Genomic DNA, 21,510 nt, shown 5'->3' on the forward strand with positions numbered 1-21,510 from the left:
AAAAAAAAATTATTGTTATATGGTTATGTTCTTATTCCTAAAACATTTATCCAGGCCTTTGATGGGTTATTTATTTAGTTTTACTTCTTTTCAATTAAGAATAATTTTTAAATACCTATTTTGTGGGTTAGTCATGGTAGCTCATACTTGTAATCCTAGCACTCTGGGCAGGTAACATGGGTGGATGGCTTGAGCTCAGGAGCCGGATACCAGCCTGAGCAGGAGTGAGACCCCCATCTCTACTAAGAAAAAAGAAAAATAGAAAAACTAACTGTGTGTTATGATGGACCCCTATAGTCCAAGCTACTCTGGAGACTGAGGCCTAAGACAAGAGGATTGCTTGAGCCCAAGAGTTTGAGGTTTCTCTGAGCTATGATGCCATGGCACTCAACCCAGGACACAGAGTGAGATACTGTCTCAAAAAATAAAAAAAAAAAGCCTATTTTGTACTAGTTACTATGTTAAGCAGGAAATACAGACAAGTACAATAGTCTTTTCCTACAACTAGTTTATAATCTAGTAGGAATTCAAGACATGTATATACCTAAGAAAAGCAAAAAGGTGACTATCATTAGTTCCATAGCAGCACACAACCCGCACAACCTTAAACTTTTTTGTTAAGAGGAGAAATAGAACCATTAATTTCTGACTATTTCAGTTTGAAGTAATTTATATATTTTCTGAAAGGAAATCAGGTAAAGATATAACCCTCTTTAGTTCCTTGGGTCATCCATTCAAAATATACGTTGTATTACTACAGCACATGCATACGATGGAATTTTACTCATGCCTAGAAAGGAAGGATAGTCCCTGCTACAATACAGATGAACTCAAAGACACTATGCTAAGTGAAATAAGCCAGTAACAAATAGACAAATTCTTTAGGATTCCACTATTATGAAATACTTAAAGTAGTCAAAATTTTGGAAACACTGCCAAATGGTGGTTGCCAGACGCTGGGAGGATAGAGAAATGGGTAGTGACTGTTGAACGGGCAAGAGTTTTGGTTTTATGTCGGGTCGCTCACACCTGTAATCCTAGCACTAATGAGGCAGGTGGATTGCTTGAGCTCAAGAGTTCAAGATCAGCCTGAACATGTCTGAGACCCTGTCTCTATAAATAGTCGAGTATTGTGGCAGGTGCCTGTCGTCCCAGCTGAGCCTGGGGAGGCTGAGGCAAGAGAATCACTGAGTCTAAGAGTTTTAGGTTGCCATGAGCCATGATGTCATGGCACTCAACCCCAGGGTGACAGAGTAAGACTCTGTCTCAACAGGAGAAAAAAAAAAAAAAAGAGTTTCAGGTTTACAAGATGAAAAGAGTTCTGGAAATGGATAGTGTCAATGGTTGCACAAGAATAGGAATGTATTTGATACCACTGAACTGTATCACAAAAAAAAAAAAAATGGGAAAAATAGTGGCTTATACTGTATTCAGTCCTGGGGAATAAAAATTAATGGACCCATGGTGTAATACAGAAGACAAGAGGTTATCAGAGAAGAATAGAGTCTGCTAGATCCTTTGTGTGGTTGGTAGAAGTGGGAGGGAGGCCTGAATACAGAGGTAAGGGTGAGAGTAGCATTGGTCATTGTGAATGGGGGGGGGGAGTAGAAAAATCCTTAAAAGCTACTCAGAAGAGTTGATATTTGAGCTGGCTTTGAAAGATAAACTTTTGGAAAGATGATAGAGAAGGGATTTCAGACAGAGGAACAGAGGTAGTGACAAAATAAAACATTGATAAACTAAGAAAAGCTCTGTATGGTTAAATCATAGGCCAATAGTGAGAAGTGGTGGGAGATGATGTCAGGCAATAGATTTGTGGACGTTCTCCTGTCCACTATGTTAGAGAGTTTGGATTTAATTCTAAATCAATGGTCTAAACCAGAAATGGTCTTCAGAATTGCTTGTGAAGCTTTGAAAAATAGAGATGCCCATATCTATCATGGGAGATTTGACTGAGTGGGTCCAGAGAGAAGTCAGGGCTTGTACATACCTGGTGTCAAAGCTCCATGTGTGCTCCCAGAATCCCTATCATAGGTTATAAGACATTACTACAACTTTTATTTATAAGACAAGAGACATACTAAGGTTCACTTACATAGCTCTGATGTTAATATGATGGAAAACCCAGAGATGGTGGGCATTGAAGGTAAAGAGACAAGATAGAAGGCTCCTAAATGACAGTCTGGATTAAGACAGTGGTGACAGGTAGAAGATAGAACAATAGAAGCATTTGGGAGGCATTCAGAAAGTCGGAGTGATTGAACTTGGTGCTATGATGCTATGGGAAAAGAGAGAGAAATCAGTGTTGAGATTTCTGAACAGATAACTGGGTGATGATGGATCTATTAGCTGAGAGAGTAAATGCTGGCATAGGCACTAAACACAAAGAGTGAGTGCTCAATAACTGTTTGTTAAGTAAATAAAAAATCCCTGATCAGTTAATGATCATATTGTTGTGGGTTGGTTTATAAGATAGACTTTATTGACTTCTGGCAAATCTAGATGTTGAGGGGAAGGTGGAGAAGGAGGTTGAGGAAAATGACATGCAAAGCAGAGGGCGGCATGAAAGAAAAACGTGCAAAGTTCAGAAAGCTTAGGCTGGGTTCCAGAAACAATGGATGGTTTAGTTTGCTTCTAGAATAGTAAGAGATAAAGCTGTGAAGATACAGTGGCACCAGAATGTGGTCTATCTGAAAGCCAGGCTGAGGAAGTTTGAATTAATTTAGGACACAGTGATGAGTCATGAACTCTGGGCAGAAGTCTCCCAGCTCCCATGTTGTTGTCGAAGGTTCTAACAAGAGCAGTGGGAAAGGATGGATTGGGATAAGAAGAAATCTAAAGGGTAAATGATCAGTTAGAAGGCTCTTAGGAGGGCAGAAGCAAAAGATAGTAAGAAATGGAGCAAGGATGGTTAAGGAAGACAAGGAGCAAATTCAAAGGATATTCAGAAAAAAATGAACATGCATGATCAGGCCCCAGATTGGGACGGCTAGAAATTACAGGGGAATTCACAGCGGACCCTGGATTATGGAACATCATGGTTTCAATGAATGAAAATAATAATGTCAGAAAGGTGAACAGTTTTAGATGATGATAACTGATTCTGAGGCACCAGCAGGGTATCTAGGTGAAGAAATATTTTGGGGATTTGAAAATGCAATACTTGCAGTTTAGATATGGACTGGGGCCGGAAATCTAAATCTGGCATAGATTTCCAGGTGATAAGTGAAATTGTACAAGTAGACAAGACAGTCAGGGAAACAGAGAACAAGTCTAAAGGTAAGTGTTGTGGGGGCCACATTTACCCTCAGCTGGGGGGAGAAAAAGGGAGGTCAGAGAGAGGGAAGAGTAATCTGGAAAATATGCCCCTAAGAATACAGGCACAGAGCCTCAAAAGCAAAGAGTGGGTAAACAGAGTCCAATAGAGAATATGAGGTGGAGAAAGACAGACAGGGCAGGTGGGTCTGTGGGCATATGAGGAAGCTTCAGTGGGACTGAACCCAGATTAACTGGGGTTGTAGAGGGACAGTGTGAGGGCATCATGAAGCTGAAGGTTCTCACGTCATTGTTGATGCTGGACTAAGGGGTACTGATAGCATGGCTGCTGGTGTTACTGCCAATATACAATGAGCTAACTGTAGGCTTTCGTGTATTTTCCGTAGCCAAACAACTTTCACTGAAACAACAGGGCAAGAAAAACTATGGGTTAAGAACCCAGTGTATAAAGTCTGAAACTTCATGAATGAACACTTCTACCCTGGAAGTGCTAGTTCTCAACATTTCCAGAGAGGAAATAGCCAAGGTTAATATCACCACATTATAGGCCAGGCACAGTGGGTCACACCTGTAATCCTAGCACTCTGGGTGGTAGAGGAGGGAGGATCACTTGAGCTCAGAAGCTGTGGACTAGACCACCCGGAGCAAGAGCAAGACCCTGTCTCATCTAAAAATAGAAAAGTCATCCAGGTGCAATGGATGCACCTCTAGTCCACGCTACCTGGAACGCTGAGGCAGGAGGATCATTTGAACCATGCAGTTTGAAGTTACGGTGAGCTACAATGACCCCAGTGCATTCTAGCCTGGGCAGCAGAGTGAACGTTCAGCAATGTCAACAGAGTGACATTCTAGCCTGTCTGGAAAAAAAAATACCATATTGCAAGGCAATATGTGTGCCAGAGCTATGTGTGGCAATTAACTAGATGTTGCAATGATATTAACTGAACAAGCCTTTTTGTCACTAATTTGAATGCTACTTTTATCATGACTAAATCCCCAAGTAGAAAAAAAAAAATAAATCCTCATGTAGATTTGTGTCTAACTCTGGACTATTTTATTTAATTCTGTATTTAATTGAAATTATGTTGAATTTATGAATTAATTTGAGATGAACTTACATTTTTACAATATTCAATTTATTGAAAAGAAGGTCATATAAGCCTTCTTCTATATTCCTCAAATCAGTTTTTCATTGTAAACTTGCCCTTTGCAGTGTATAAGTCTCTTTTGAGTTGCTATTGTCAGTGGTATTATTTTGTTTGGAGGGTGTGTGTATGTGTGCATAAGAAGTCATATGAACAACTAAAATTTAAAAGAAACAATCCAAGGCAAATTGAAATCTTTAATAGCATATTACCTTATTATCCAAAAATATCATTTTGGATAATATTATCATGCAAAATAAATAAAATATACAAGTGCTATTTGTTTTCCTGTGTATTGCCAAAGTTTCCTTACATAAGATGAGCTGTGACTATTCAGGGTTAAAATGTGGCATCCATTCAGTGAGGTCTGCTACTGTACATCACTCTTACCAGGGACAGAGGCATTTTGAGATGATTTGATGTACACTGAGTCAGAAAGGGTTTTGGTTTTATTTTCTCTCTTATCCCAGTCCTTTGATGCTTTTTGGTTTGAATCACCTACCTAACTAATCTTCCACACAAGAGGTCTTCAAACCTTATCTGTAAAGGATCAGATAGAAAATTTTCAGGCTTTACTGGCCATATGGTTTTTGTTCCAACTACTTGCTTTGCTATTGTAGTGTAAAAGCAGTCACAGACCATAACAGGTGAGCCCGGCTGTATTCCAACAAAAATTTACTTATTAAATAAGTGGTGAGCCAGATTTAACCCATGGACTGTGCTTTCCAGATCCCTATTTTAGACCAAACTTCCAAATCATTCATTATTTATATGTAAAAAAAAATCAAAAGCAAATGCACGAGTCTCTGCGGATGTAACGATGATAGGGTGCAAAGCACTTGGATGTACAAAATGAAGAAAAACCACCAAAATGATGTTTTATCAAGCCCTGAATAATGGTTCTGAAGACAAACATCATTTTTGTTTGTTTGTTTTATGAAGCACATGTGGAATTGTAGCATATGATAAACTTACAAATTATACTGGTCATTGCTTTGGGGAGAAAAACAGTGTTGAATGGAGAACCACCATTGTTGGTAAAGGAAGAATTTGTTGTAACTTACCAATCTTGTACTGCATTGAAGGATTCTTCATTTGTAATGTCATACATTAAAATAAAGCCCATCGCCCCTCGATAATAAGCTGTGGTGATAGTCCTGTATCTTTCCTGGCCGGCTGTGTCCTAAAACATAAAAATGGTAGTCTGTCAAATACAAGACAATAAATTTTGGGGGAAGTGATTAATAATTCCAAAAACATTGTAATACAGTCTAAAATCTATTTGTAATGTATTACTATCTATCTTTTAAAATAATTTATCTATTTTTAAGTCCCTTTTCTCTTAATAATTTTTTAATGATACATAATAAACACATATATTTTCAGGGCATGTGAGATAATGAAATATATTCACAGAATTTGTAAAGATCAAACCAGTACAATTAGGAAATCCATCACCTTAAGTATTTGTTTTTTTCTTTATGCTGGAAACATTTGAACTATTCTAGCTATTTTGAAATATACAATAAACTACAGTCAAATACTGATCTATCAAACACTAGGTCTTACTTTTTCTATCAAACTTTATATTTGTACCTCAGAAGTCCAAGTTTAAGGATTATTGGTGTTCAAAAGGGAATTGAGCAAGAGCAAGAGGTTAAAAGCTTACTCAAAAAATAATAACAGAAAACTTCCCAAAACTTGAGAAAAAGATAAATATCTAGGCCCCGGAAGGTCAGGGAACACTATGCAGATTTGACCCAAATAAGACTACCTGAAGGCATGTAATAATCAGACTCTCAAAAGTCAAGGATAAAGAGAGGATCCTAACAGCAGCAAGAGAAAAGATCCAAATAATACATTATAAAGGTGCTCCAATTCATCAGGCAATGGGTTTCTTATACAGGGCAGGAAGGAGTGGGACGTTTGCATGAAAGAAAAAGCTGCCATCAGAGAATACTATATCCAGCAAAGCTATCCTTCAAATATGAAGGAGGGATAAAAATCTTTCCCATACAAACAAAAGTGGAGAGAATGTGCCATCACCATATCTATCTCTTACAGGAAGTGCTAAAGAGAGTTCTTCAATATGAAAGAAAAAACAAACACACACACACATTAATGTGCCAAAAGAAAACATCTGAGGGTATGAAACCCATTGGGAAATTTAAGTACATAACAAATCCAGAATACTCTTAATACTGTAATTGTAGTGGTAATCCATTCATAACTTTAGTATGACGCCCATACCACAAATTGATCAAAAACAACAGTAGCTACAGCAACCTATTAAGGACAGGCAATATAAACATTTGTAAGTCGAGACCGACAAAGCTAAAATGTGGGGGGTAGGAAATTAAAGGGTAGAGTTTTTAAAAAAATTTCTTCTCTGTTTCTATTCTTTTCTTTGTGACCTAAGAAAAGTGACATCTCTTTAAAAAATAACTTGTTATATGTGAATGATTTAAGGCAATTTTTTTTATTCTACAAAATTCTATTTTTGGTAAACATCTAGTTCAAAGTACCCTCTACATATGTTCGCTTCCATTAAATAGCAACTAACTATAGAAAATAAAGTAAAATAATATTATACATATTTAAAATCTGACTTTTTGTGTAGTGTAAAACCAGAGGAGTATAATAGTGCAATAGTGCCGTCACTATGCTTTTATTTTTCACCTATTAAGTGCACACCACTGTGTGTGTGGGGGGGGGGTAAAGAAAGCTTATTAAAATGTCTCTGCCTTTAAGGAGCTTGTACTTTATTCTCAGTTTATTAAACTATAAAATGAGAAGAAAAATAGCTGCTTTGTGTGAATGTTTAAGTAAGATAGATCTGGATTTGAGGTCCTGTTTTGTTAGAAACCTAGATAATGTGGACAAGTTACTGGACCTCTATAAACTAAACATCTCTAATGTTAAGAATGCTTGTTAGAGTAACATGAAGCTATTCAAGTAAAGTACTTCCACGAAGAGTAACATGCAAAAGTGTCAATAAATTGGCAAATACTTGCTGCTATTTCTGAAATGTGGGTAGGTGAGGCCAATGCAAGATGGAAATAGTAGCTCACAAATGCAGGGGTTCAATGCTTGCAAAAGGGATGGTGTATTACCATTCAGTCAGCAGCCAGATACTTCACCAAAATGGCCCTGTATCCATCACCAATATTACACAGCACTAGCTGAAGGAGTTGCTCCTCAATTCAACCCACTCTTGCCCCTTCCTCGGGATCTGGGGTATCATGTTCATAATCTTACAGCTCTTCACTTTCCCTTTTTGTCACTTTCCCTAGAGACTGGAGTCTAACTTCTCTTTCCTAGTACTCTTTAGGTACTTAGCATTTTGGAGAGAAACATTACCTCCTTTCTGATCTCAGTTTGCCTTCATTTCCTCCCTTTATTCCAGAGATGCCTCCTTTGAAAGCAGACTGTGTCCTAGCTCTCCCTAAGGTTTAATAGGCCATGGAGGGAAAGCTAATGTGCTGAATGACACAAGCACAGCTCCCTTTCCATCAAAATGAAACAGGTATCTTTGGGGTCACTGATGAGTCACGTGGAACATGATGTTCTTCAGCCACAGGTATGCTCCTGCTCTGATGCTTCTATCCCTCACCATGGACAACTGTGAGAACTTAAGCCTGCATACAACTCTAATTTATGTGGCATATTCTGTTTGGCGCCTATGAATTCAGAGAAAGGGATCAAAGGAAGTCGAAGATCAGAGACTGATTCCAGGAGAATATAGCGTATACAACGGAACAGCAAATTAGCTAAGGACAGGACTTTTATGAAGCCAAAAGTTATATTTTACTCTTAGAGCAGGATTAAGGTTGGAGTAGTTAGAAGTTTCCTGGGTATTATTGGGAAACAATTTTTCAAAATTAGAATGAAAACAGATTATAGCACCAAAAAAACAGAAATAAAGGAAAACTAGTAGGGAAGGTTATTTAGAACATAGAGAGTACTACCTATGGCAGAAAAAAAAGAAGGTATAGATTTTACCCCATGAAAATTTGACAATTTCTCAAATATTAAAAAAAAATTGAAATGGTAGAAAATCAAACGATAAACGGGGAAATATATTTGTATTGCACCAGAGAGACCAAAGGTTAATGTATAAAATGTTGTTAGGAATCATTAGGGAAAATGTTATATATTCTAATTGTAAAAACTACTTAAGAATATGCACATGAATGGCTGGTTAATTTTTAAAAAGCACTGAGTCCCAACCATAGCAATGGAAATGCAGTGCTGCGCAGTTGCAAGACCACAGAGAAGAAGTCACCTGGTGATGATTTGGATAGTTGACCGCCCTTCGCTTACTATTTTGTACATACTAAAAATAAAAGTATAGATACTAGAGGTAAACAGGAATACATAAATGGCCTATCCTTGGGACAAATATAAAAATTCAGCAGAAAGAAGACAATCTTGAGCTTATTTGGATATCCTCAAATATTCATTGGATTTAAGTCAGCTAATGGTACATCCAACTGCGAAAGTCAGTCAGAAAACATGACTAAAACATCAGAACCAAACTCCCAAAGACTGTTTCAAAGGCAAGGTGTAACCAAAGATATAATGCTTTTGGCTCTCTGGAAGAATCTCTTAAAACTAGTCGGTACATTTTACAATTTTCTCATAGTGGGCTTAGCTCAAATTTTCCAGAACATATTACCTACCCTTTTTATTTTTTGCCTATTGTGAAGTAACTTTAAAAGGCTTTTTTTTTGCTCTTGATAAAATATCTTTTTGACATTTATTGGGAAACATTCTTATAGGTTGAGGACCCCGCTTTCTCTGTATCACAATAGACAGCTTTTCTGAATTTCTCAGTAGAGGAAAACAGCCAATATCCCCAGACATTGTAATAGGTGACCCAGACCTTTTCTGTCAAGTGTGTTTTCACCACAGACACTGAATAATGTTGTGTTGAAAACTGTGACTCTATCTCTTTCTTCTTGAACTCTTCAAGTGACGGTGCTCCCTTTTCATAGATGTTAATTTTATTTCGACAGTAAAGAAACAAGTTCTCATGTTATAAAATGTGTCAATTTCACATCGTGGATTTATTCTCTGGGAGAGCAGAAATCAAGGCCCCGTTAAATTATGACTGAAATGTTACAGGAAATGGCTAGAAACCATGGAGTTGGCTAGTCATGATGTATCAAAATCAGAAATAGAGCTGGGGGGTTGGGGAGGTGGGAGGGTTCCAGATTTTAAGAAAAAAATTAGAAGTTTCAGATAGTACTTAAGTCACAGCAAGGGGCAGCATCTTCAATACACAGGTACCATTCTGATTTGAACTCAGAAATGTAATCTAATTAGAGAATTTTTTAATTAAATCATAGCTGTGTACATTAATGCAATCATGGGGTACAATGTGCTGGTTTATATACAATTTGAGATATTTCCATCAAACTGGTTAACATAGCCTTCATGACATTAATTAGAGATGTTTTATAACCTAAAAGCTCTTAAGGAGAATAAGAGTGTGTACCAAGTAGGGAAAGTGTAGTAAGAAGTACAAAGAAGCCAGGTGCAGGGCTCACACCTATAACCTTAGCACTCTGGGAGACTGAGGCACGTGGACTGCTTGAGTTCATGAATTAGAGACCAGCCTGAGCAAGAGAGAGATCCTATCTCTAAAAAAAATAGCTGGGCATTGTGGCAGGCACCTGTAGTACCAGCTACTTGAGGGGGTTGAGGCAAGAGGACCTCTTGAGCCCCAAGAGTTTGAGGTTGCTGTGAGCTATGAAGCTCTGGCACTCTACCAAGGGCAAGAAAATGAGACTCTGTCTCAAAAAACAAACAAACAAAAATTAAAATTAGAAAAACCACAAAGAGAAAATTTCCTCTCCTAATGCAAAGAAAATATAAAGAATAAAAACTAAGCTAATAAACAGAACACCAAGTTGACTTTGTCTTGGATTTGAAAATCATTTCAGGGTTAAAAACTCATTAACATGGTCTTCTGTTAGATAAGCCAAAAAAGGTCAGAAAATAGTTCATTACATTTGACATTTATTAATGATGATAGAAGTTTATATTGGAAGGAAAAGAACGTTTTAGAATATAATGTCAAGTGCCACTAATGTAATTAGACGCGAGCAGTCTCAGGTAGCTGACTAATACGGCGTCTCTTCTCAATTTGCTCAGGAAACTGCCTCCAAACCTCGGCACGTGTTGTTCCCTTCTTTTGTGCCCTGACTCTAATAGCTGAGTATACCTGCTGCTTTCCATCAATGTAGGCTTCTGGTGATTGAAAAACACAACTGGAAATCTCTTACAGAGAAAATAATGGCTAAAATATTAATAGATAAAAACTTTCTTCCAAGGTTAATAGCTTTCATTTTTCTCCTTTAAAAGAAACTAAAATCGATTGAGTTAGTTTAAATATTTTGATTTCCCAATCATGTTTTTAGGAGAAATTTTTGGCATAAATGGAAGGTTTGATGAGCAAATACCTGAATATCTGTCAAGGAAAAACTGCAAAATGAAAAATAGTAGCAGCTTGATAAGTATAATAATAGCTAGGAACTTATTCAGTTTAAATTTTGGCATTATAGTTTTGGTTTTTACCTGAAACATTTTTTCCTGATGGAAACTTTTTTTTTTTTTAAACTGTATGCATTGCAGATACAATACACAGCTTTAAGATTGAGGAAATAGCTTTCATTTATAAGGTTTATTGTCATTTGTTTTCTTGTTTTGGTGGTTACTTCTCTCTGTATTGAATTCATGAAAGAAACCCTTAGTGTAGAAACATAACTCGAATATTATCACCACAGTCAGAATACGTTTATTGAATGTCTAGACAGAGAAAAGTACATTGAAGGGACAGACAATCCTGGTATATAATAAGGGTGGGCAATTTTATATGTAGAGAATCCAAATGAAAACATATTGGTGTTTAATTGATGCTGTTTAATTATAAAAAAGTAATTTAAGGTGGCACCTGTGGCTCAAAGGAGTAGGGCGCCAGCCCCATATGCCGGAGGTAGTGGGTGCAAACCCAGTCCTAGCCAAAAACTGCAAAAAAACCCCAAACCAACAAACAAAAAATAAGTAATTTAATCAAGCTATGAAAAATATATACTAACCCAAAGGTGAAGTGAATAGAAACTGGGGCTGAGAACACTAATCCAAGACCTTAAACCTGGCTTAACTAGTGAGTTTCCAAATGGACACTAGGATGTGAAATGGACTCAGTCATTGAGCACTTAGGCAAGTGGAGATCTCTTAACTCATACTTTACTATCTTTTACCTGAAGGAATTATTTTGAATCATCAAAGGGGGATTAAATTATGCTCAGCATAGTTTAATATTAACCGAGATTGATTGATTCATTCATTCCCTAACTCTGAGTGAACTCTTTCTACATGTTAGGAACTGTAATAGGTATATATTAAATTTATTTTATCTATTCCGGGCATATTTTATATATTTAAAAATTCTACACATTGAGAGCATTTCATTAATCAGAATACCATATTCCTTACATGTCTACAAAAAATTAAAGTGGTTAAAAAAACTTTTTCTAAAGAACCAGACAGTATAGTAATTTCAAATGGTAATGGAGATGATTTACTTTCTTGGTGAAGTCCTGTTTCTTAGTTTCTGTTATGGGTTGTATTGTGTTCCTTCAAAAGATATGCTGAAGTCCTTACCCTTAGCCTGTATAAGCCTGTAGACCTTATTTGGAAATAAGGTCTTTGCAGATGCAATCAAGTTGTGACAAGGTCACACAAGATTAAGGTGGGCCCTGACCTTTATAAAGAACGAAAGCAGACATGGTACCATGGAGGAGATGGCAGGCCAAGATGCAGAGGTAGAGGTGGGGGTGGGGATGCGGGGTGCATTTACACCACAGAGAGTGCCAAGCGTTCCCAGCACCCGCAGGAAGCCAGGAGAGATGTGTGGAACGGATTCTCTCCCGGAGCCCTAAGACAGAGCATGGCGTGGCTGACATTTAATTTAGGACTTCTAAACTCGAGAATTTCTCTTGTGTTAAATAACCCGGTTTGTGCTAATTTGTTACAGCAGCCTTAGAAAACCAATACAGTCACTTACCCTAGGCTACAATCTTCATGATCAGAATGAAAGCAAGATAAATTTCAGAGCTACCCAGATACCCCTTTATTATTTTACAGGAGAAAAAAAATCAAGAAAATGAAAGGTAGCTCAGAGAGAAGGCTAACATAACCTCACTGTGTGAATTCAGGAAAGATGTTATGCTAAAATGCACTAGCACATATACTACTTACGTAAAATTAATTCTATTTATGAAAGTTGGCTTCATATATCTTGTTATTTTAAAAACTAGATCTCTGTCTATCTGTATATTCATCTGTCTATTATCTATCTATTCTAATGCATGTCCTATTAGAAGGACAAAACTCTGTTGCTTGATATGACAAAAGTAATGATTTAGATATTGTTACAGAGGAATTTTAAGTCATGATGTATACTGAGACACAGTCCCCCTCAAACAACAGAAACAACAAAATGCTGATTATTACACACCACTTTGTATGATGTTACCTTCCTCCAAATTGTATTTATTTATTTTCATAAATAGGCATAACACAGCATTGAATTTAGTCTTGCAAAAATAGTAAGTAAAAGGAAGCTTAAATATTTCCTGCTTTCTTGTTTCATATTTATTTCTGGAATGTAATAAGAATTTTTTTCCTTAGAGCAGTTAATCTTCCATTAAAATAAAATGTACACACCACTTCTCCCTATTGATCTTATGCAAACAGTCAGTTTGAATTCATTTACACACACACACTTAGTTATATAAGCATTTGTAAAGCAAATCCACATTTTAGGAAAGTACTAATAAACTGGCCTCTAAATAGCCTTTCAACCAATTTAAATGCTCTCCCTACCTACTGTCCTTTATCTTCTTCACACCGGCGGATTTTATTAATCAGATTTTTCTTGTGATAATGTTTAGCTTTGAAATACCAAAATCTTCATTTTACAACAGCATCCACTTCTAAGTAAAATCTAATAAAATAAGCCTGAGGCAGAAGGATAAAACTTGACCTATAATTTCATGGCAGTGTTACCATGGCAATTCATCTTTCCGGGAAGAGAGAACAGCTGTATATAGTTTTTTTTTTTTAAATAGGGGGCCTCTGACTCTATTGTCAGTAATACACTGACACATCTACTGATGGTACATTTCTGATCATGAAAATTGGAGACACTTTTCAGTAAACACTATTTAAATGCTCAGACGAACCCTTTCAAGACCTTAATAAAATTTACAACCACAACCACATAAAGGCATATTTACTTATTTAACAACTTGTTTTCTAAGAATGTTGAACACAGAGGCAGGGGGAGATACCATTTTGCTTTCTTTCTAATTAATCTTTTTGACTTACTTCTTCCCAGTGGGATTTTGATTAAACTTAATTTTTTTTCAAAACCTGGGGCATAAATACATAAATGCAGGCAGCTCAGAGCTTTTAGTCAAGGTTGGGTATTGTTTTTATTCACAAGACACACTAGGAAATGCTTGCATCAGATCAAATGCAGTGATTTTCCAAGGATAATATGTTTTTTAGTAGAATTTTTACTATTGCCCTAAAATTGGCAACTGAGACTCAAATCAGACTCCTGACAAAGAGATGAAGATTTTACTCACACCATGTAAACCGTGGTCCTGGGTGAACATGATGTGTCAATGTATGTTCTTGGCAACCATGAGTGAGTTCGGTGGTTGGATGGTGTTTTCTTTAGCAATAGAATTATTGACCTGATTTTATGCAGGGGTATTTGATACCTCAAGAGAATAATAGGGTTGAGGAAGTGAAGAAAGTGAAGGAGCCTGGTTTTCCACAGGTTAGTGGGGCTAAGATGTGTGAGTTTCTCATGGACCAATAAAACCACAACTAGCAGATGCATTTGAGACATTTTGCCATAATCCTGCCTCTAAAAGAGCTGTCTCCTGGAGGAGAGGTGGGATGTTATGATGTATGTTAACAGGGGCAGGGGGGAGCTGAGAGAGTGCTAAAGGGGAAGGAGTCTGAACAAATCTTCCCTGTCATGGCACTTGGCAGTAGATCCTACATAAGGGAACCAACATCCGCATGTTTCGTCACACAGTAGGTGTGGGCAGCAGGACAGCCTTCACTACATTGAGAATGGCAATTGCATATCCAATTGAGTACAGTCATCTGCCCTCTCTCTACCTGCAGGATCTTCTTCCATCTCTGATATTGAATGAGCAAGAACTAGAGAAATGACAAGAAGAGTGGCTCAAATTTCTCTTCTTTTTGCACTATCTGTCTCTGGGAATTTAGACAGATGTAAGGGGAGAGTGTTGGTACTAAACTGGATATGACGAGGATATTTTCAACTAGGCTCATCCGTATTGAGCTTTTGTTTTCTGTTTTGAATAATGGACTTTGGTTTTTAGAGCAGTTTCAGGTTCACAGCAAAAACTACAGAGAAGATCTTTTCACCCCCTACCCTGCTCATGGATAGCCTCTCCTGCTATCTATGTCCACCACCAGTGTGTGCATTTGTTACAACTGAAGAACATACATTGACACATCATGTTCACCCAGGACCACGGTTTACATTAGGGTTCATTCTTTTTTTTTTTATTTAATTTCAGGTTAATGTGAGGGTACAAACAACCAAATCATAATATTTGAATTTGTTAGGTAGGTCGAGTCCCTCTTGTAGTTATGTTCTGCCATACACCTCCACATTGTGCCCATTCAGTGGGAGTACCCCAAACCTTCCTCCCCTCTCCCCACTCCCTTTTTCCCCCTTCCCCAACTTGAATTGAAATGATTTTTTCTCCTATGTGAGCATGAATTAGATCACCTACTGGCTTCATATTTGTATTGAGTACATCGATACTTGTACATCTCCATTCTTGTGATGCTTTACTGAGAAGAATGTGTTCAACTCCATCCAGGCTAATACAAAAGATGTGAAGTTACCATCATTTTTTATGGCTGAATAGTATTCCATGGTATGCATATGCCACAATTTGTTAATCCATTCCCGAGTTGATGGGCATTCAGGTTGTTTCCACGCCTTGGTCATTATACATTGAGCTGTGATAAACAATCTAGTGCATATGTCCTTATAATAAAATGATTTTTAGGGTTTAATTCTGGTGTTATATAGGTTTGGACACATTTCTAATATCATGTATCTGCTATGGGATTATATATTTTAAAGTATATTGACATACACCCTTTCATGTACTTATTCTGAGGGAGTAGACCATATTATAGATGATGCAATTGAGAAATGAAGAGATGAGATCCCTGTTCTAATTCACAGCATTGGCCAATGGCACAGGTCATCCTAAAGCTCAGATTTCCTCTAACAAACAAAGTCTAATCCTCTTTCTGAATATGAAGCTGAATGTTGGAGAATTTAGGGAGTATTGTTTTTATTCTGGCTTCATATCTGATGTTATTATTTGGCTAATTAACATTTGTCCCATGTATGTGCTTTGCATCTTTATTAAATTCACTGTTTTGAACTTCAATGTGTCCCAAAAGTCACCCTTAAAGTCGCCCCTAAAGTTGCCTAAAATTTACAGATTATTTAACAAAATGGTCACTGCATGTTGGCTATCTCTTTGCAAAAGCTACAATTTTCCCTTTTCCTTATGTATAGCAACTCCAGATATGACTTTTTGGACACCTAATTCTTCAACCAGTTATAGCTGTGTCCAGTCCTAACACTACTGAAATTGTTCATGAGTAATCAAGGACCTCCTTGCTGCCAGATTGAGAGATTTAATATTTGGTTCTCATCTTAGTTGTTTTTTATGAAACATGTGGCATAGATGATAGCCTATTCTTTGAATCTACTCATTAAGGGTATGACTCTCTCTTGATTATTTAGGTTCCTTATCTACACAAGCTCCTCTTTTCTTTTTTAATTTTTTTTTAAGCTCCTCTTTTCTGCTCATCTCTTTTTTTTTTTTTTTTTTTTTTTTTTTGAGACAGCGTCTCAAGCTGTCTTCCTGGGTAGAGTGCTGTGGCATCACAGCTCACAGCAACTTCCAACTCCTGGGCTCAAGCAAGTCTCCTGCCTCAGCCTCTCAAGTAGCTGGGACCACAGGTGCCCACCACAATGCCTGGCTATTTTTTGGTTGCAGCCGTCATTGTTGTTTGGTGGGCCCGGGCTGGATTCGAACCCACTACCTTGGGTGTACATACCTGGTGCCTTAGCCACTTGAGCCACAGGCGCTGAGCCTTCTGCTCATCTCTTAAAGGTGTTGCGTAGACTTCCAATCTTCATCCTCTCTCATTGTTTTTGTACTATGCTACAAAGTACTGTGCTATCGTCATAGTTTCACTATATTTACTGTAATTACCATTATTTGCTTGTATATTTACTGACATGTTCTGTGACATTTCATCTGATATTTTTTATATTACTTGTTGTTTATGTTCTGCTTTGTCTTCAATTGGTTGAATACCTTTTTGTTTTTTCTAATTTTAGCCTTTTTATTAGTTTGAAAATGATACCAATTATACATAAAGTAATCATTAAAATGCTAACATTTGTATTGAGAATAAATATTTTGTTAATATCTTTAACATGTTTCCCCAAAATTCAGATATTTAGAATAATTTCTTAGTGATCCTTTTCCATCTTAAATAATAATGTTGTACAGTATTCCATGTCTTAACACTACCTTGATTTTATTTATTTGTTTTTTGAGACTCTAGCTCTGTCTCCAGAGTTGCAGTGTAGTGGTGTTATCATAGCTCACTGCAACCTCAAACTCTTGGGCTCAAGCTATCTTCCACCTTAGCCTCTCAATTAGCTAGGTGTGCATTTCCACATCCAGCTATGTTTTTTATTTTTCAGTAGAGATGGGCTCTCTCTCTTACTCAGGCTGGTCTCAAACTCCTGGCCTAAAGCGATATTCACACCTTGGCCTCTCAAAGTGCTAGGATTACAGGTGCGACCTCCTGTACCTGACCCTACCTTGACTTTTTGCCCCTTAAGTAGATATTATTGTTTTTAGGCAGGGAGTATTTATATTTATACGTATATTTATCTATGTGATTTCCAGTTTCCCCAGTCACAATTTCTTCTGCTCCACAAACCATTCTTTGGAAACCCACTGGTGAAGATCTGCTGGTAGTAAACATTTTCCTTTTGGATGATTGGATATATTTTTGTTTAACCCTTATTCATAAATTATGGTTAGCTGGGCATACAATTCTATTTATGTATCCTGCCTTTACTTTATAGCATTATTCCATTGTTTTCAGGCATAGTCTAATTATTATTCCATTTTAACATCTATCTTTTCTCTGAAGTTCCTTTTAGGAGATTTGCTTCATCTATGGTGTTATATAGTTTCACAGTGATGTGGTTATACTTATACTTTCTTTATATACACAGCTGAGGATTCATTATCTTTTAACAATTCTAGAAAAAAGATTTAGTACTAACCCTTCGAGCTACTTCTATCTCATTCCTTTTATTTGTTTATTTTGGAGTTCCAGATAGGGTGACCATACATGCTGGTTTACTCAGGAATATCCAGGTTTATGCTGATAGATGATCAATGAACAATTAATTATTGTCTCAAAAGTCTTCCAGAATGTGTTCATTTCAATTCATATTTGAAACCAGATGTGGGATAAGCAAAGAAATCCGTAATTTCTGAGATAGTTTATAGATGCTTGTCATATTACCTCTGTCAGTTCTAAACAGTTAAAAAGATGTTTAAAAGCTCTAAGAGTCAGCTGAGTCACACACTGCAAATGTGGTACTTTAAAAATAAAACTGGAACTGGGCAAAATATAAGGCTGAGACTGGGAACGTTTTTGTGGTTTATGCAGCTCCCCCTGTTAAATCATGAGGTTAGCTGCCCAGCCCCCATCTGATTCTGATCAGCTTGCTTTTCTTTCCTATTTTGAGAAGCTATTTTGTCACTTCTGTAGGTCAAGATCACAGGCTGGTATCTGATGCATAGACAGGCCCCTATTTTCAATTTGTTTTGAAAAATTTCTAGAGATGGTGATGATAGTGACTGTGTTGCTGTGTGGCCACAGAGGACTGCAGCTGTTAGCAGCTGCCACGGTATTCTCTCATCTGACTATCTTCTCTCCTTTATGTTGTTAACTAGCTCCAGAGGTAGTGAAGTTTCAGACAACCCTGTCACCTCCATCACCATCTATACTATCATTTACCCCCATTCAGAACTAGTCCATGTCTTCCTACTGGCCGGGAAATAAAGTCCAGATTCCTTACCTTCTTTTTCATTTGGCCCCACATCTCTGTCCAACTTCGTGTTTAAACTTGTATTTATTATGTGTGTGTTTTTAATCCTTTTGTGTCAGAATTGGGCCATTTCCCCCAGCTTCTCCCTACGTATTCTAATCTCTGCATCGTCTTCACGTGAGTGCACTCCTCTACGCACTTCTCCTATTTTGGCCTTGTGCTTTCAAGAGAATCCGTCCGTGTACATCTTCTAAAAATATTCTATGAAATGGCTATTCTTTGTATTCTTCTGGACTGTCTAACCAAGAATAAAACTAGTTCTTAACCCAACCAATTTAGTGCTTAGGTGAAATTTACATTAGGGCTCAAAATTTATTCAGAGCGAATATCAGGTTGTTTTAACTAATCAATATTCTGTCTGGGTTAACTTCTTATTAAAAACCAGCCAAACATAAAAATCTATATTCCTGGCATTGCATTGGGGTACTGAGAAAAATACAAAATAAACATCTGTGAGATGCAATCTCTAAATCAAGGAATTTGTATTTCCCATAAACTGGCAAAATGATGCAAATAAAGCAATCCAAGAGCCGGATTGTGCGTGAAATGTTTATTGTATCACGTAAAGGCTGGAGGAATCAGAGAAGGGACAAGTGGATGTGAATTGAAATAAGCTCCAGGGAAGGATAAGGTTTTTGCAGGTTCTCGGTGAGAGTAAATTTTGATGGACCACCACCGTAGGGACCACGTTTTGGTCCCTGCAAAGGATAAACACCAGTGTTCTTCACTCCCTGATCTATTTCCATGGTCTTTCCCAGCATCCTGACTGTGGTTTGGATGTTTGGCCCCTCCAAATCTCACGTTGAAATCTGACTCCCAAAGTAGAATGTGGATCCTGGTGGGAAGTGTTTGGGTGATGGGGTTGGATCCCTCCCAAATGAGTTGGTGTCCTCAGCAAGAGTGAGTTCTTACGTTAGGTGTTCACTAGAGAGCTGAATGTATAAAACAGCCTGTCACCATGTCCCTCACTTTGCCCCCTCTCTCACCACGTGACAAACCTGCTCCCCCTTCTCCTTCCTCCTGACATGCAAGCTCTCTGAAGCCCTCACCAGAAGCAGATCCTGGTGCCCAGCTTTTTTGACAGTCTGCAGAACTGTGAGCCACACAACTCTTCTTTCTTTATATATTATCCAGCCTCTGGCTTTTCTATACAGCAGCACAAAATGGACTAAAATGCTCAATAAATGAGACTTTTCTTTTCTTTTTTTTTTTTTTGTTCCAGAAGCAGCAATGTCTAGAGAAACAAACAGGGCTTTGGAGTTAGAATACCTGGGTTATTATGCTGGTTCTGAAACGCACGTGCTGGGTGGCTTTAGAAATACCATCTAACCTCTCTTAGCATAAGTTTCCTGATTTCCAAAAGGAAATCAATACCTAATACTGACCTGAATTGTGAACCACAAATGAGAAAAGTTCTCTGTAAATTGCAAATGCTACAGGCAGTGTCATTATTATGGATCATGTTACTGAGAGTAAAGAATCCAAGCTAGCCCATCAGATCCGAGCAGAAAGTATCTGCTAAGATTGCTCCGTGGATCACTGATTCTTATGCAGCCCACCTCCAAGGGAGAAGAGAAAATCAAGAAATTTGTCCTTCAGGATCAGCCAGAGTCCACATTCTCTCATTTTCTCTCTCCACACCCCCTTACATTGAAAGGGAACAGAATTCATAGATGAAATACACAATTATATTCCTGTCATGATTACCACTTGATTATGTTTACTGATTTCTTCAAGGTCTTCAGCACATTCTTATTTTTATGATTGTTTTGACCCTCACTAAACAAAAGATCTAATGAATTACAAGGGTTTTTTGCGATTAAAGTAGCGATTCCCATATCTCAAACTACATAGGGTGGTAAGACTCACTTGAATATAAGTATGATGAAGTTTCCAATATGGAGATAAAAAATGAAGTGAAAATGTAGAAGTCACATGCTAGAGAAATAGAAGCTGCTGCAGGACTCATGTGCTCCACCAGAGGGAGAGCCGCAGGGAGCAGGCAGCAGGGTGGGCGACACGGGGGTAAAATGAGTGACTCTGGGAAGAGGACTGGAAAAGCAGGGAGAAGAGCCCTCAGGAGAAGGGTGTGCACTTTGGAAAGGCTTCTTGACTTCAAATGAAATCATACTAGTACTATTAATAACGATACACTCTTGCCAGGTGCCGTGGCTCATGCCTGTGATCCTAACATTCTGGGAGGCCAAGGCAGGTGGATCGCCTGAGCTCAGGATGTCAAGACCAGCCTGAGCTAAAGCGAGACCCCATCTCTAAAAATAGGCATTGTGGTAGATGCTTGTAGTCCCAGCTACTCAGGAGGCTGAGGCAAGAGGATCACTTGAGCTCAAGAGTTTGAGGTTTCTGTGGGCTATAATGCCACAGCACTCTACTGAGGGTGACAAAGTGAAACTCTGTCTCAAAAAAAAAAAAAAAAAGATATATTCTTCTCTTTATATGTGCACCCAATTTATTTATTTGTTTTCTTAAAACAACCTTCCACCTTAAATAATTCTAAAACTGTAGTGAGATAATACATACAAATGAAGTATCTAAAGGTCAAAGCCAATTTGAGTTGCTCAGTACTATCTCATACGTTAAGTTGGTGAAAAATATTAAGTCCATTTTCCTGGCATTCTGAAAATAGTGACCATCAGACCAAGGCCTCAGACACCTGAGGGCTCTTTCATGTGCGACAGTAGTGACCTCACATTTCTGTATGAGATCTTATATTAGCAACCTTTACAAGGCATAAAGTTACTTATGGCCTCCTAAGATCAAAGGTAATTGCAAATG

The 21,510-nt window shown here is 37.7% G+C and overlaps 1 protein-coding gene across 1 annotated transcript in view; it reads right to left on the reverse strand.

The window, feature by feature from the left end:
* Nucleotides 1-21,510, reverse strand: part of RAB3C (RAB3C, member RAS oncogene family) — a 259,905-nt gene that overhangs the window by 113,686 nt on the left and 124,709 nt on the right. Inside the window, exon 3 of the mRNA XM_003782744.2 lies at nucleotides 5,486-5,604. Coding sequence (XP_003782792.1) covers nucleotides 5,486-5,604 — 119 coding nt within the window. The remainder of the gene's footprint in view (nucleotides 1-5,485; nucleotides 5,605-21,510) is intronic.

Source organism: Otolemur garnettii, unplaced genomic scaffold (genome assembly GCF_000181295.1).
Source record: "Otolemur garnettii isolate 467f Iridium unplaced genomic scaffold, OtoGar3 scaffold00005, whole genome shotgun sequence".
In the NCBI taxonomy this organism is placed as follows: Eukaryota; Metazoa; Chordata; class Mammalia; order Primates; family Galagidae; genus Otolemur; species Otolemur garnettii.